The sequence below is a fragment of the Lepisma saccharinum genome, chromosome 29, assembly GCF_977018435.1.
Source record: "Lepisma saccharinum chromosome 29, izLepSacc3.1, whole genome shotgun sequence".
Classification (NCBI taxonomy): domain Eukaryota; kingdom Metazoa; phylum Arthropoda; class Insecta; order Zygentoma; family Lepismatidae; genus Lepisma; species Lepisma saccharinum.
Window position 1 is genome coordinate 9,371,532 of NC_139257.1, and position 15,623 is coordinate 9,387,154.

General features: G+C 35.2%; 1 protein-coding gene across 1 annotated transcript in view; it reads left to right on the forward strand.

Moving 5' to 3' along the window:
* The window catches only part of LOC145981339 (methyl farnesoate epoxidase-like), an 81,287-nt gene that overhangs the window by 54,700 nt on the left and 10,964 nt on the right, over positions 1–15,623 (forward strand). Inside the window, exons 4-6 of the mRNA XM_083114555.1 lie at positions 3,757–3,865; positions 6,409–6,589; positions 7,549–7,663. Of these exons, the coding sequence (XP_082970681.1) occupies positions 3,757–3,865; positions 6,409–6,589; positions 7,549–7,663 (405 nt within the window). The remainder of the gene's footprint in view (positions 1–3,756; positions 3,866–6,408; positions 6,590–7,548; positions 7,664–15,623) is intronic.

The following is a 15,623-nucleotide window of genomic DNA, read 5'->3' on the forward strand; positions in this document are numbered from 1 at the left end:
ATTGATTATTACTTACAATGGTAGACTTGAATTATTTCTTTCTTGATTTTTGTCTGCAAGGCATTAATTACTTTGTATGATTCAACCTCCTGTGGTGGACTGCTACGACTCTAGTGGTCCCGGATTCTAATCCCGGAGAGGACATGGATTCTTTGTGGGTGTCCCTTCATCAATTTAATCATATCATTATTCATTCTTATCATCGCGATTAGCCAAAAGTTGAAGAAAATCAAAACTAAATAGCAGAAATCAAATCAAATCGAAGTTAGCTAAAATTGATTATCTTCGCTGTATCATTTTCAATTGAAAGAAAGCCAAAACACTAAGAATTTTATGACTTGTAGTACTGCGTGTTTACATAATTTTCAATTTAGAAATCGATCTCTCTGCATTTTCTAATGTATCAGAGACATTAAGGTACATGAAAAAGCTGTGCAGATATCAGTATAACTGGAAGTCAATGAATTATGTTGCATCGTAAGGTCACCAAGATTTTTTCACATGATTCATAACCTTTATCTTCTGTCTGGAAGAACTTTTTAAGATTGTGTATGTCTCTGAAAAAAATACGATATATCGTTTGCAAATGTTCTCGAGGAAAGATTCAGCTGCATTCCACAACTCGGTGTCTGTATAACTTGACAAAAAAGAAGGTTGTATCACTTCGTATGCATGTAAAAGTGCTTTCATGTCTTTAAAACGATTGTCCAGTTTGGGAGCAAATCGTGTATACAATCAGGTAAAATATTGATGCTTTGAGCCAGCTCTCTGGGTTGGTAAGTCTTTGGTCCTGACAGAATTCTTGAAAGTCCTTCTTTATCTTTTTGATTATTATGACAGAAAATTCACCACATAGCATATACAAGTAATTCAAATTGTCCCGAACTTCGGTCATTTCTAAAACAGAGTTTCCTAAGACTTAGAAGTGAAATGTATCTGCTCCAAAACTTTATATTAAACAGTCAATAATAAAATGAAACTGGCGAAAGATTCAATTTTTCCCTTTAGGCCAACAGTCTCATTTAGCTTTTTGTTGGTTAATGTTATTTAAGTCAAAGCTTTGAAAACATCACTAAGCCTCACTTCGAATTCATACATAGCTACGAATCTTCCTGCCCATTTTTTTTGAGAGTTGAGTTCGGCTTATTTGCCATCTATTTAACCATCTGCCATCACCGAAGACTGTTACCAAAATTTACACATTCTGAACTGTTTAAAAAAACATGGCTATTTCCCGGTTACCTTCTACAGCATCTTAAGAACCAAATGCAAATTATGACTAGCGTAATGTAAGTAATAAGCTTGAGGCAGGCACGTCTCTAGAAATATGTTTCGGGGGTGGGGTTCCGAACCAAGTGTCTCAGGAATAATAATAATAATAATGTTTAAATTAAAATAATTATATTAAATCAAATTAATACTAATTACAATACATATATTAATATTATATGATTATTACACGAATAGGTAAAGATACTATAAGAATAGAGATATAACAGCGCATATTCATTACGTAGCTTACCTGTAGTTAACATTGGAATAATTTACATAAAACAAGTGACCTGACAATGAAATTAATGTCAAATAGATGAATAATTGAATATTTATCGAATAACAAAAATTATGTTACTACATGTATTTGGAGAAAAGTAAATATCTGATTAATATTTTATGCATATTATATTGAGTAATAGTGTACATAAATCTTCTTTGTAATGCCATTCAAAGCCGTATGTTCCCAATATAATCCTTGCCTTTTAAAAAGTTCAGAGGAAATTAGTAACAATCGATAATGCAACAAATGCTAATATTTTATATTTTCATTATTTAATTTTAGTACTTGGTAAATACGTCCTTCGTGTCCTTCAAAGCCAGGGGGATCCCAACATAATCCTTGTCTTCCAATAAGTTCAGAGGAAATTATACAGCAAAGGCTAAACGAATATACTATTCATTATTTGATTTTATTACTTAATAAGTCTTTGGGGGGGGGGGGGGTCCGGACCCCCAAGTTGGATTCCTTTTTGTACACCATTATATATACACCATTCATTAAAGAGGCTCCATGTTTAGCCTTGACCACGTCATTTTGTGATATCCAGACATTTTTCAGTAATAGACTGAATGATTTGATTTTCAAGGCGAGATGCAATTCAGTCTTTTACTTCAGTAAATGCCTCACAGATCTTCCACTATCATTCAATTCAATTCAATATGCTGATCTACCACATAACACTATTAATGACATTGAGAAATCGAAAAACCTCACTTAACTGATCACCTTTGCTTACGTCTTGAGTTGTGCATATGATAATTGCAAAAAAGAGTGCATTCCGTCTTTCAGAAGTGATTTCATTTAGGACTTCTGCAGCCATGAAGGAAATTATTTAATTTTGATGTTTGAATCAGCAATGTGGTCACCTTTTCCCACGGAACGGAATAATACATATGGCTAACATTAAGGAAACATTAATTACTCTCTATAAGACTGTGGGAGAAAATTTGTTATCTTCTTCCATCCCACAATTGTTCATGTAAAAGCCAAATATTTGCATGATGTAATTTTCAATGGTTTTAACTCGTTCAGAAGGGATTAGCACAGCGCGCTACGACGCCAGGGATCCTGGGTTTGAATCCCGGTCCGGGCCTGGACATGCATGTTCTTCGTGAGTATCCCTACGTCAATTTCACCATCACTCATCCTCATCTTCGCGATTATCCAAAAGTGGCAGAAATGCGAAGTAAAATAAATCAAATCTATCACTCAATCGTTCTGAAAGATGTTTCTAATCTCGGAAATCATTAGTAAAGGCGCTTTGTGTTCCTGCTGATTAAATAATCAGCAAGATTTGCAGTAAACACTGTCGTACTTGTACGAGGAGTAGCAAAACCGACTTCTGTTTAATGTCAGACCAAAGTTTGTAATGAACGCTCTTCAGTTTTTTGTCTTGTCTTTTTTTTAAACCACTTTGATACACGCTTTTCATTATTGTAACATGATGACAGTACAGCAATGCCGGCATTTTGGGGCCCCTTTACTCCGGGGGACCCGGGGTACCGCCCCGGTTGACCCAGCATATTTGCGCCCCTGCTAACTCGAGTATAGATAATATTTAATCCGATAGTAGGCGGACAACAAAACCGTGTATCAACAATGCAAGAGATAACATAAAACAACTGATACTGAGCTGTAGGCATTTATCGAAAAACACAAGCAGATTGTTTGAAACAAAAGAAGAACTAACTAAATAACTAACTCTCTAGCCTTCTTAAACCCGAAGGTTCATGGCTGCAGCAACACAGGCCTTCCATCTGTCCCTATCTTGAGCAAGATCTATATACTCTTTTCCATCCCTACCGATTTCCTTCAGGTCTATCTCAACAAAAGAAGAAACAATTCTTAACAACAATGTTTGTGAAAGAAGGTATCTGTTGTATACAAAAACAGTGGTCTCACTTCAGTACCTAACATTCGGCGCTCAATATGACATGCGATAACATGGCACTGTAAGAGTTAGTGTTCATTTTTTAATATAGTTTTTGAAAAATGGGTGCCGAAGGACGTGCGGAAGAAAATGATGGGGTGAGTACCCCTTCGCACCCCCCCCTGGCGCCGCCCCTGCATGCGGAGACCCTGGTGGCGGGCTTTTTGTTCTTAGAGCCGAAATAACATTTGCATTGTCAGAGTTGAAACTACTGATTTTTTAAAATACAGGTAATCAAGCTCTACACATGGTTTTTGCTTTGTCCTTCCAGGGTGTGCTAAAGGCCCATCACCAGTCGTACATTCCAGGAATTAAGAGGGACTTCATCGACGCCTGCATCGAAGAGCACGAGTCTAACAATCTGGAAGGGGTAGTGACGGGTGAGTGTGTAACTGAGCAACAATAGGAGAATTAAACCTGTCGTTTACTTAAGGAAGTCACAATAATGGACAATTCCCACGTGTTACTAAGATATTCAAGATTATGCAAGTTTTGCGAAATGACGATTGGAATCTTCCGGTTGAAGGGTCCTTGGTGTAATGGTAATATCATGCGTTGATCAAGATCAAGACTTATCATGGTAGGTTATATTATTTCGAAGTTTCTACAACTTTGTTGCCCTGCCTTGTAGTTCGTGTTGTGGTCTTATCTCGATGTCTTGGTTGCAATTCTTATTTTTGTCTCGTATATTCCTTTTCGCACGTCTGCCGCGTTACTTGGGTGTAATCTTGAAACATTGTATAGTTATATTTCTATTGCCACGTATTGCCTTAGAACCAGGTATTAGAAGCAATAGTCCTAATTTAGTTTACTCTGAACATGACGAGTTTTATGTAGTGAACGTTTAATTAACAGTAATGAGAATTTTTTGATTCGGTACTTTCCAGACATAACACTGCTTGATTTTCCTTTTCATTATATTACATTATAAACTGGCATATTGAATTAGTTTCTAATTAAGTCTAGGCATGCGTCTTCTTGGATCTCGTTCGCGTATGCTCGTATTTATGGTCGGATTATGGTGGTGAGGTGGTTGTGCCATAATTTCAACTTTTCGCGTTGCAATAAATTCAAATAGCGTTCCTTCGTCTAATGCTTCTCTTATTTGAATGTTAAGTACTTATCGATCTGCCCCAGAGATTATTCTTAGTGCCTTGTTCTGGATACTTTGTATTGTAATTGTGAATTAGAGAACAGATCGCAACGTCTCAGTATGAAAAGGTAATCTAAGGGAAGAGAGACATCATGAACGGTCAGCAGGGTACCTGACTAGGCTCCACCTGCAATAGAGAGGACCAGTTTATGGTAATGGTTGCGGAGTATGGTCTAGGTAAATAGCAAGTCGCTGGGGACGAACGCCCACGATCGGTTTTAATCCTCGGGGAGACATTCCTGCCGTTCCCCTCATGTGAGCTGAAGCAAAGTGTGCTGTTTGATTCCTTTAAATCAATCTAACAGTGCCGAACCGTGCCGTACCAGCCGTTCGTAATGGGTATCCTCTTGGGCTCTGCCGACGTCCCCCCCCCCCCACCTTGGAAGGAAACCAATTCTAGGGGGTGCAAGGGAGGGCAAAGTTTGCAGTAAAGAAAATCAAGGCTAACAAAATTTAAGAGTAGCAGGACAATATGATACTCAAGATGTAATTAGTTTTCATGTATTTCTTGGATTTTCCATCCAGACTACCAAGAGCACTTGCAGAGGGGACACAGAGGGGCAATTGCTTTCTCTCGATTTCAAATTTTAGGCAAATAAAAATAACTTTCGTAAAATTTTCTTGCTCGTTTCGCTTTCGATGTACTTATTTCCTCTAATGCATTCTAAATTACTGGAGACAAGTAAGACCAAATATGTACTTCAGACTGTTGCTGCTAAACAGTTTTGTTTTAAATGTATGACCAATTGTTTTGAGGAAAAGAATCATATGAGAGACAATTTATATTTTTTTTCTGTTGATTTCTTATGAGGTGAATGAATTGATTATGTAATGTATTTAAATAATATAGGCAATATGTATGAAAGAAACATTGAATACGTGCACAATTTAGTGTTAACATGCAGCATATGTATTGTCTTATTTTACGTGCCGGCCGCAGAGGCGGAGAGGTTAGCATATCTCGCTACGACGCCAGGTGTCCCGGGTTCGATTCCCGGCATGGGCATGAATGTTTGTGAGTGTCCATTAATCAATTTATTCATATCATCACTCATCCCCATTTTCGCAAATTAGCCAAAAGTGGCACAAGAAGCGAAGTAAAATAGAGCAAATCAATCAATCTTATTTTATGTCCCTCCATGTTGCATATGCGTAAGACATATGTTCTACATGAACATTGCATGTCATATGTACAAGAAGAATTATATTCGTAATTTTTGTATTTCAAAAATTGAGTTTGTGAACTTGTTTTCCATTATTAGCTAATGTGAAACTGAACGTGTTGAAAAATACCAGGATAAAATGCCAATAATGAGATTATTATTATTATTGGCACGTTTATCCTCCAGGTACTTGCCCCCATAGACAAAGATTCGTGGTTGAGCCTCTGCTTTCACCGATACCGATGCTTGAAAATTGCAATAATAAAAAATTGTTCAAAATATTGATCAATATTGGTGTATAATATTCTCCACCAATTATGTGCATCAATTTACCAAGAAATTTGCTTTAGAATATTCAATAATTACGTCAGATAATTAAAATAGATGTTATGTAATCACAAAGTATAGCTTTTCGTGCAATACTGGTGCAAATTAAAAATAGAGTTTGAATTTTGCATAATTTCCAGGATAATTAGACTGCGAATGTTTCCCGCGGCATGACCCGGCGAAAGACGACATCAGTATCAGCTCTGCTCTTTTTTCCTCTTTAAAATATCATATCCACGGGATTTCTGTTACATTGAAACATTTTCTGCTTTCTTTTCAGTCGACAAAATCTTCGGAAACTGCATGGATTTCCTGATTGCTGGCGTGGACACCAACATATGTACCTTGTCCTTCACAACTCTCTACATGATGCTTAACCCGGAAGTGCAAACGAAGGTGCAGCAGGAAATAGACGATGTGATTGGAAAGGGAGTCCTGCCTCAGCTGGAAGACATGAAGAGGTAAGCACTTCTTGTGTCTTTATTGTGTCCTCCATGTTACAGACTCTGGAATTGCCGAAATCCCGCCATACTCTAGTGTAGCGCATTCTTCGACAGCTCGCGTCACGCTATTAAGCCCACAGTAGGTGCATGGCGTTCCTCGTCCCGACCGTCTCGTCGAGAAGAGGTTGTTCTCATTCGAATGCGTATTGGACCTATGGTGGATTTAATAGTGTGAAGCTTGTTCCACGTTACCTCATCCCACTCTTCCTACCAAGTGTTAAGAAAGCAACAACGCAACATGTCCTGCAGGTCGCTTGCTGACAGAAGGTGGACGAGAACGTCGCCATCTGCATGAGCAGACTTGGCGGCAGCATCGGCTGCTTCGTTTCCCTTGATGCTCACGTGACTTGAGACCAACAGAAGCAAACAGGATCACTGGCAGATAAGGACACGAACTGTCGGAGGATGTGCTAACCATGGTCCCTTGCTGCAAGGGCTGGACACTCAAATGTGCCGTGTTTGTAATGCCTTTTTAAGTATTCGGCATATTCTCGTTGAATATTGCTTTCCTCAGACAGACTTCTAATATTTACAGCTGTTTGTCATTCCTGTTGGGCGATGACAAGTGTTTTATCAAACTTTTTTAGCTTTTTCGGAAGAGCTGGTCTCTTCTACTGTCTGTAAGGAAGCTTTTCGTGTCTTCTGACATTTTAATGTGTTGTGTTTGTCTCGCACTGGTCCTTAGCCTTGCACTTTTAATTTTTTCCGAGGGGCTTTTTACAGCCCTTGCATTAACTTTTTCAAGTCAAATTTTTAGGTAAGGGGATATTTCCCAGCATACCTTGAAGGGTGCAAAATGACCTAAAGCGCAGACACACCCAACACTTTTAATTCAACCAATCAATCAACCGTTTTCTGATGATCATTTTACGTTGAAAATGAAATATTATTTTCAGTGCGTTTGTCTTTTCTTCCAGGTTGCCGTACACCATGGCCACAATTCTTGAAGTTCAACGCATGGGGAGTGTCATTGCGTTCCCATCTAGGATGGGGAGAGAAGACGTAGAGATAATGAACTACAAAATCCCAAAGGTAATCGAGAGCATGATAAATAGGTTTAAGAGGGGCAATTCCACTGTGACGGGTGTAACATTGTTACGTTACTTTACACAGTTGTAACCATTTGCTTTTACTGGCTGGAGCAGGGACTTCTCATACATATACTGAAGCCATCTCAGGATCATGGAATCACGAACACTGATGTTAACTGTTTATTGGAATAGGTTAATGCAGTCACTTTGGTTTGGTGAGAAGTAGGGAGTAAACCTCAAGTTTTACTACCAAGTTCAAAGGATAGTCTACTGAATGGTATATTAATGAATTTAGGAAAGCCTATCTTAAATCCTGTTCCACATAGGTACCGCCTTCCTATTACACACAGGAAGTGCAAAAACTCACTAACTCATACCAACGAAAATCTGAGGTTTTTATACTCTCCCCCCCTTTGATTTAATAATTTTCATGTAATAAAGTTCATATAATGGAGTTTTTCTATACATACGTTTATTAATCATTTTAAAAATTAAGTTATTATACATTTCTTTCTTCTATCTTGCTTCACATTCATTCATTCATTCATTCATACTTTATTGGTTTTCGCTGTTATACCAGCTCTACACGAAGTGTCCTAAAAATATGTCTTCTATGATACTGTTACATCAAATTACAAATTTTGAATATATATATATATATATATATATATATATATATATATATATATATATATATATATATATATATATATATATATATATATATATACACAGTTTTCATATAAATCATATCATTCAAAATCTAAAATTGATTATAAATACAAAGTACAATTGTTATATCTGGTGACTATATCAAGTTACACATTTTGAATATTCACAATTTTCATATTTCTATATTAATATCATGAAAAAATCTAAAAATGATAAATACAATTGTTACATCTGGTGACGATATTAAAGAGGCTAAAGAAGTTCGGAGAGGTATTCCTTTTTTATTAAATTCTTGAATATGATCTCCCTTTGAGTGGTATAAAGTGGACATTGTAATATAACATGATGAGCATCTTCCTGATCTAGATTGCACTTACACATAGGTGAATTAACAACATTAATTTTATAGAAATGGTTATTTAAACGTATGTGACCTGATATCAATCTTAGTATTAAAACTAGAAACTTTCTGGGTATATTAATTGTATAAAACCACGGAGTCGTATTGTTTAAATTTAGTACATTTTATATGAATGACCCATATATGTAAATTTTTGTTTGACCCATATCTCCCAATCTTGTTGAATTTTGTTTTTAACTCTTGGTAACATATCTGTATATGATAATAATATATTCATTCTGTGGTCCATTATTCTTGCTTCTTTAGCATTTTTATCTGCCACTCCATTATAATGGAGCCCTGAATGTGCTGGTATATATGCAAAATGAATTGTCCTTCCCTCTGTAGTTAACTTATATAACTTTTTATATGAAGATTGTGCACTGTATAAATACGTTTAGCATCTGTTGATATTAGTTAGTATCCTATTTCTCTGGAATATTATTAATGTACATCAATGCACGATATATTCCATATGCTTCTGCCGAGAAAATAGAACACTCTCCAGGTAGTCTAAACTTTTTAATATTTCCATTAGAAGAGTCAATAAAACACATCCTACTTCTTCTCTATTTTTTGATGCATCTGTGTATATGAATCTATAATTCTCCCAATTTCGTAAATGTCATTGAATATTTGCATAACTTGTTAATGAAACATTGCTTACTGGTATTTGATCATAAATTGGATGTTTGCTATGCGTTAGTATTGTTGAAAACAAATCTTGAAATTCTATTTTATGTACATTTTAGGAAAGGTGAATATTGTCCCTTTATTTTATTCTCTTGATATAAAATCCATTGGTCTTGCATAAGTTTATTTACTGGGGGTTCTTGTATTATTTCCCAGCACTTGAAACAAAACTTTATTTGTAATCCATTTGCATCTATACTTAAAAGTTTCTCTACGGTTTCTAAATAAACTCCTACATTGGAAGCTGAATATTCATGAGTCCCAATGATCTCCTCAATACTTTTCTTTTTAAACTATCTATCTTGCATAGAATTCTTTCTGTAGCATTGCCATATATGCTGCATCCATATTCTAACTTAGGCCTAAAAAGGTTTTGTAAAATAACAGCATTATTCTTGGGTGAGCACCCCAATTAGTATTTGCTAAAATTTTTAGCATGTTGAACATTTTTTCACCTTTAGCTTGTAAATACCTTATATGATCCATCCACGTCAATTTTCTATCAAAATTAATTTGTAAATATTTTATTTTATTTTGAAATGGAATATCAGAAGTTTGTGTCAACATATTTGGAAATTTATGTTCACTTTTGTTATTAAAACATACAGCTGCTGACTTGTTCTGTGATATGATTAAGTTCATTCCCTCCAGCCAACATTTTACATCATATAAATTATTTTCTATTTTCTGAATACCTTTATATGGATTACAAAATGATCCTAATATACACAAATCGTCTGCATACTGAATTATTTTTATTTTTATTTTACAATTATGAAATTGAAATATTCCTCTCATACATATATTAAATAATAATGGACTAAGTGGGCTTCCCTGAGGTAATCCTTGTGAAGTGGTACGGGGCCCACTAAGTGTATCCTGAAAGCAAAACAATGTCTTCCTATTTATCATCAAATTCCATATTATCTTCATAATTATTTTCGGAGTATTTGTCTGATTTAACATATCAATTAATATATGAGGATCAACGCTATCATATGCACCTTGTATATCTATAAAGTGAGCAAACGTATATTTTTTCTTATACATTGCATTTTGAACATGTAATGTTAATGTTACTAATGCATCAATACAACCCTTGTTTATCCTAAAACCAAACTGATTTGGATAAAAATATTGTTCTTTCTCAAAATACCAGTCTAATGTTTTTAGTAATAATCTGTCAAATATCTTTTCAATTGTAGGAGCCAACGTAATAGGTCGATATGATTCAGCTTCTTTTGGATCTTTATTTGGTTTAAGTATAGGTAGTATCACATGCGTTTTCCAGTTTTGTGGTACATTTCCACTTCTCAGAATATTATTATAAATATTTACAAGTACATTTAATGCATTATCCGATTGATGTCCTATCATTTCATATGTTATTCCATCGTATCCTGGGGCAGTTGATTTTATATTATTTAGGGTTTCTCTTAATTCTTGCAATGTTATTTTCGAATAAAATTCATCACTGGAGTTTATATTATTTATAATCTCGGGTTTTTTATTTCTTACATAACAAGGTGTAAACGTGCTTTCAAAATTTTCTTGCCAAATTGTTGTTATAGATGAAACTCTAGTTTTATGTCCTTTCCTAAGATAATTTATTTTTACCAAATTGTGTTTGTTTTAACAGATGGTGATAATGATTCACAGAATTCTTCCCATGCTTGCCTTTTTGCTTTATTAAATATACGTTTTGCTTTAGCTATTGCTTGTTTTAAATTTATCCAATTATTTGGCAAAGGTTGTTCAGCAAATATTTCAGACAATCTTATTCTTTCTTCTACTACATCCCAATGCATCTCTATAGTTACAACCCCATGCTTCATGATGAGCATTCATTTCACCTGTGATAATGACATTATCCTGGACATAATATAATAATTCATTAAAGTGTGTTACTTTAATATGTTGAGATTTATAACTCGATGGAATATAAATTGATACTATTGTACACTCTAATGTGTTCATCTTAATTTTCACTGCTATTAATTCTACATTAAATAATTTTATCAAACCTAATAATTCTGGTAATGTTACTATCTTAAATTTTATACTTTCATGTATATATAAACCTACACCTCTTGTGTCTTTAGTATGTAAGTTAGATATTAACTCATAATGAGATATTTGATAATATTGATGCTGCCTACCACGAAATTCGGACAAACTCAATATACCTGGATGATGCTCATCTATAATTTGTAATACTTCTAATCTTCTAGCTGTAAATGAATTTATATTCCATTGCACTATAAAATACATACCTATTTTTCCTCTTTACAAGTTTAGCTTTCTGATAATATTGCAATTATCTTTCCTATAATTTGTTGCATTGAAATTAAGATCTTCTGTTTCTTCCTGGAATCATTTGAATCACGAACTGGTTCAATCATGTCTGGTAAAAGGTCCAACAATGACTGGTATATTTCCTTTTGTCTACAAGAAACTGATTTACGATCTGAATATCTTCTGCAATTTATATTGTCCATATTTTGTTCTTGCTTACTATAAGGGGATTCTCTCAAATATACTGGATATTTGTATTTTATTTGTCCTTTTTCTGTGTCTGATGAGGATAAAGAATCTACATTTACATCCTTTTTGTTTTCCAGTGGGAGTTGTACAATACGTCTTGTGGCCGTCTTCATAATCTTCTTTGGAGGTGATGTAACAACTTTGTTGTATTGTACTCTCATTTTTTGACCATTATTCTCTTTCGATATTTTCTTTTGTTCCGCCATTTGAGTTACAGAACTCGCACAATAACTCTCTCTCCCCTCCTTGCAACGATCACTTGTTTGTGCATTCTTCTCATTCACATAACTCTTTTTGATGGGAGGGAATTCCAATCCGTTTCTTCGAACAGTTTCATTTTGAAATTGATCCCTAAATAATTTAATTTTTTGTTCACATGATATATTTCTTGAATTATTTCCCGTCACCATACCTTTTTCTTCAAAATATGAGATGCTTTTCTCGGCCATAATAATTTGAATTTGCTTTTCATCCTGATATTTTGATCACATTATGTTGCAAGCGTTATGATCTCCTTTGCAATTTATACATGTTTCACTCATTTCGCAGTTTCCTTCGTGATAATCTTGGCCACATTTGTAACACATTTTTTACCCTTGCACTGTTGACCTGTGTGGGAAAATCTGAAACATCTATTACATTGCAACACACGTGGCACTACCTCAACTATTTGTTTTCCAACTGCTATGTATTGTGGTAAAACTGTCCCCTTAAAAGTCACACATAAGACTTGAGTAGGTTCAAGCTTAAATGATCCAACATTCCGCCATATTTTCTTCTTCATTCTTTCCATCTTAGTCACTACCACTGGGCTTTCTATACTGCTTTCCAAATACTGCATTTCAAACTCTGTGGGTATTCCAAATACAAGGCCTTCCTTCTCCACTAAAGATTTAGGAATTCTGGCATTTACTCCTAACTTGTCTAATAACACTTCATTTTTAACAAAGTTATTAGCTTCTTGTGACGTGTTGAATAATGCTCGAACTCTATTTCGTCCACTTTGATCTACATACTTTACTTTCACATTATTATCCATCAACATATATCCAACTTTAACTGGATGCAAATTTCCTAACTGTTGGTTTCTACTTTCTATTATCACTAAATAGGGTTCGTTGGCACCTGTGTCATATTGGCATATTATGTCTTCATGATTGGAAGTGTGTTCCATCCCAGAACATTTGTTACCCATTTCAGTTTGTGTTTTATTGTTCTTTCTTTTATTCAGCCCATTTACTTTGTGTGAAGTGTCCATAACATCATTTCCATCGTTTTCTTCATGTTTTGAATCAGATGATATTATATCCATATTATCACTGGTTATAGTATTATTGCATATCGCACTATGTCCGTCCTCAACAATTCCCTTTTGATCCATTATGATAAATAAATGAGAACCAAAAGCATCATATTATCTATACAATCCAAAGAGATATTGAACGTTTGAAATTGTAATTGATTTGAAAATCTTGGGCTAAGGGCATTGACTTAAATAAAATACCGGGACATGGTTTCACGAAGGTTGAGAACCATTTCTCTAGTGTTTAGGTATTCGCTTTATGCAGGCTGAAAAGTCTAGCGTGTACAGTTTGAGGTCAGTGCATATTATATCTCAGTTTTCTCATGCACAACGTGCCTCTCCCGAGTTTCAATAACTGACACAAATTTTACAATGCGATTTAGATGTAAGAGTGTCTATTGTTACTTTTTTCGGGTGAATAATAAAATGATTAATGCAATTATATCGGCATCGTCATGCCAACTAAGCAAAGAAACAAGTGTTGCTCTCCACGTGTCACGTGCATCTTGTCTATTCGATGTGAAACTCTCGTGTCGCATGTCGCGTGTCGCGTGTCTCGTGTCGCGTGTCGCGTGTCGCTTGTCCCTTCGGTGTGAATTCTCCCTTAATAATTGTAAATTTTCAATGGCAACTTCTACCACTGCGTAGAGTTAGGCAACACACATAACACCTTGTAAGGAAGCGAGCATTTCAGTATCTAGGGTGTCACATTTTTATTGCAGGTGACATACATTGTTAATTTCTTTACATTGATTTGATATGCCAGCGTAGACTACTTAAAGGACGTGATATCGTAGATAGTTTATAAACAAAAAAACAAGACAGGTCCAAGATTAAATTATTGGGGAATATTTATCTAACTCGGTTGGAGTTTTAAGTACAATTTATGTAAAGTAAGCTAATCGAGACTGGACCTACAGTTTTAAGTGGGTTCCGAACCACTGCGTTCCTCCACCGGCTATCGAACCCAGGACCCCTTGGACAACGCTACCACTGCCCCATCGGGGAGGCCCGATATTTATCTAAGGTTACATCATAATCACAAGACAAGGTGCGAATTAGGCTTTCCCTGGGGGGGGGGGGGGGCACTGAGTCCCGTATTTTACGATTTCATTTCTGAGGTTGGTTCTTTGGATATACACATTTTTATACGTTACCGGTCTGGAAACTAAACTATTATCCTTAGAACAGTGGTCCTAACGAAGGGCGTATATTTAGGGGGTCAGGGGAGTCTAGACCAGTCCGAAAGACTAACCAAGTAAAAACGAAGTGAAAATATACTCGTTTAGCATTTGTTTTATAATCGAGTGATATTTATTTCCATCGAACTTATTTGAAGGCAGTAAATACATATATTTTTTAATTCCTTTATTTTACATTAATTTGATGTGTGTCTGATTAAACAAACCTTAAACGTAGTACTATGAGTCCTTCGTTGCATATTTTTTTTGGGGAGACTCTTGAGACAAAACTATTCTACGGGAATGGTAATAACATATTTAAGAGCGAGGGGCAAGGGTCCGGAAACCCCTCTCCTCCCAAAAGCTTACCAAGTACTATAATTAAATAATGAAAATATACTGGTTTAGTATTTGCTGAGTAACCGCGGGTTATTTATTTTCGCCGAATTTTGAATATTAATCCGAAACTTTAATTTTCGTTAACTGGATCTAGCATTCTTTTTTTATTATTTAAAAAATATTATTTTCTTATCTACTTGGCACTGATTTCCTTGTCAGGACGGTTGCTTTCATACAAAATTTTAGCGATCTTAACTACATCTATTCTGATAACATATTTTAACCTATTCATATAATAATAACAATACAATATTAATTTATATATTTTAATTAATATTATTTTAATTGAATATAATTAAGTGTAACAGTAATTGTAATTTAAACTTTTATATTATTATTATTATTATTATTTCTGAGACACTTGGCTCGAACCCTCCGAAATAAATTTGTACATACGTGCGTGGTCCTAACCTATGATAACTTTTATAGGAATAATTTTTAAAGTTCATTTCTTTTACACAAGTAGGCTGAAATTTCCAGCAATCACATCAACTGTTACTTCTTGTGTTCTTCCCATATAGAGACATTACTAGCCAAGGCTGCGCGCAGAATTTTATCTCAGGACGGGAGGGGGGAGGCAACGGTTCTTAAGTGAGGGAAACGTGGAGTGATGTTGTACCCAGTTAGGAGAATTCTCATAAAGCATCTCCAGCACGAGGATAATTTGCATAGGCACATAATCTCCTGTCGTTCACGCTAGAATTTCGCCATTCGAATTACATGGGGTCTTTCCGGATATCTTATGGAGGGTATGTGCCCCCTGGCTCCC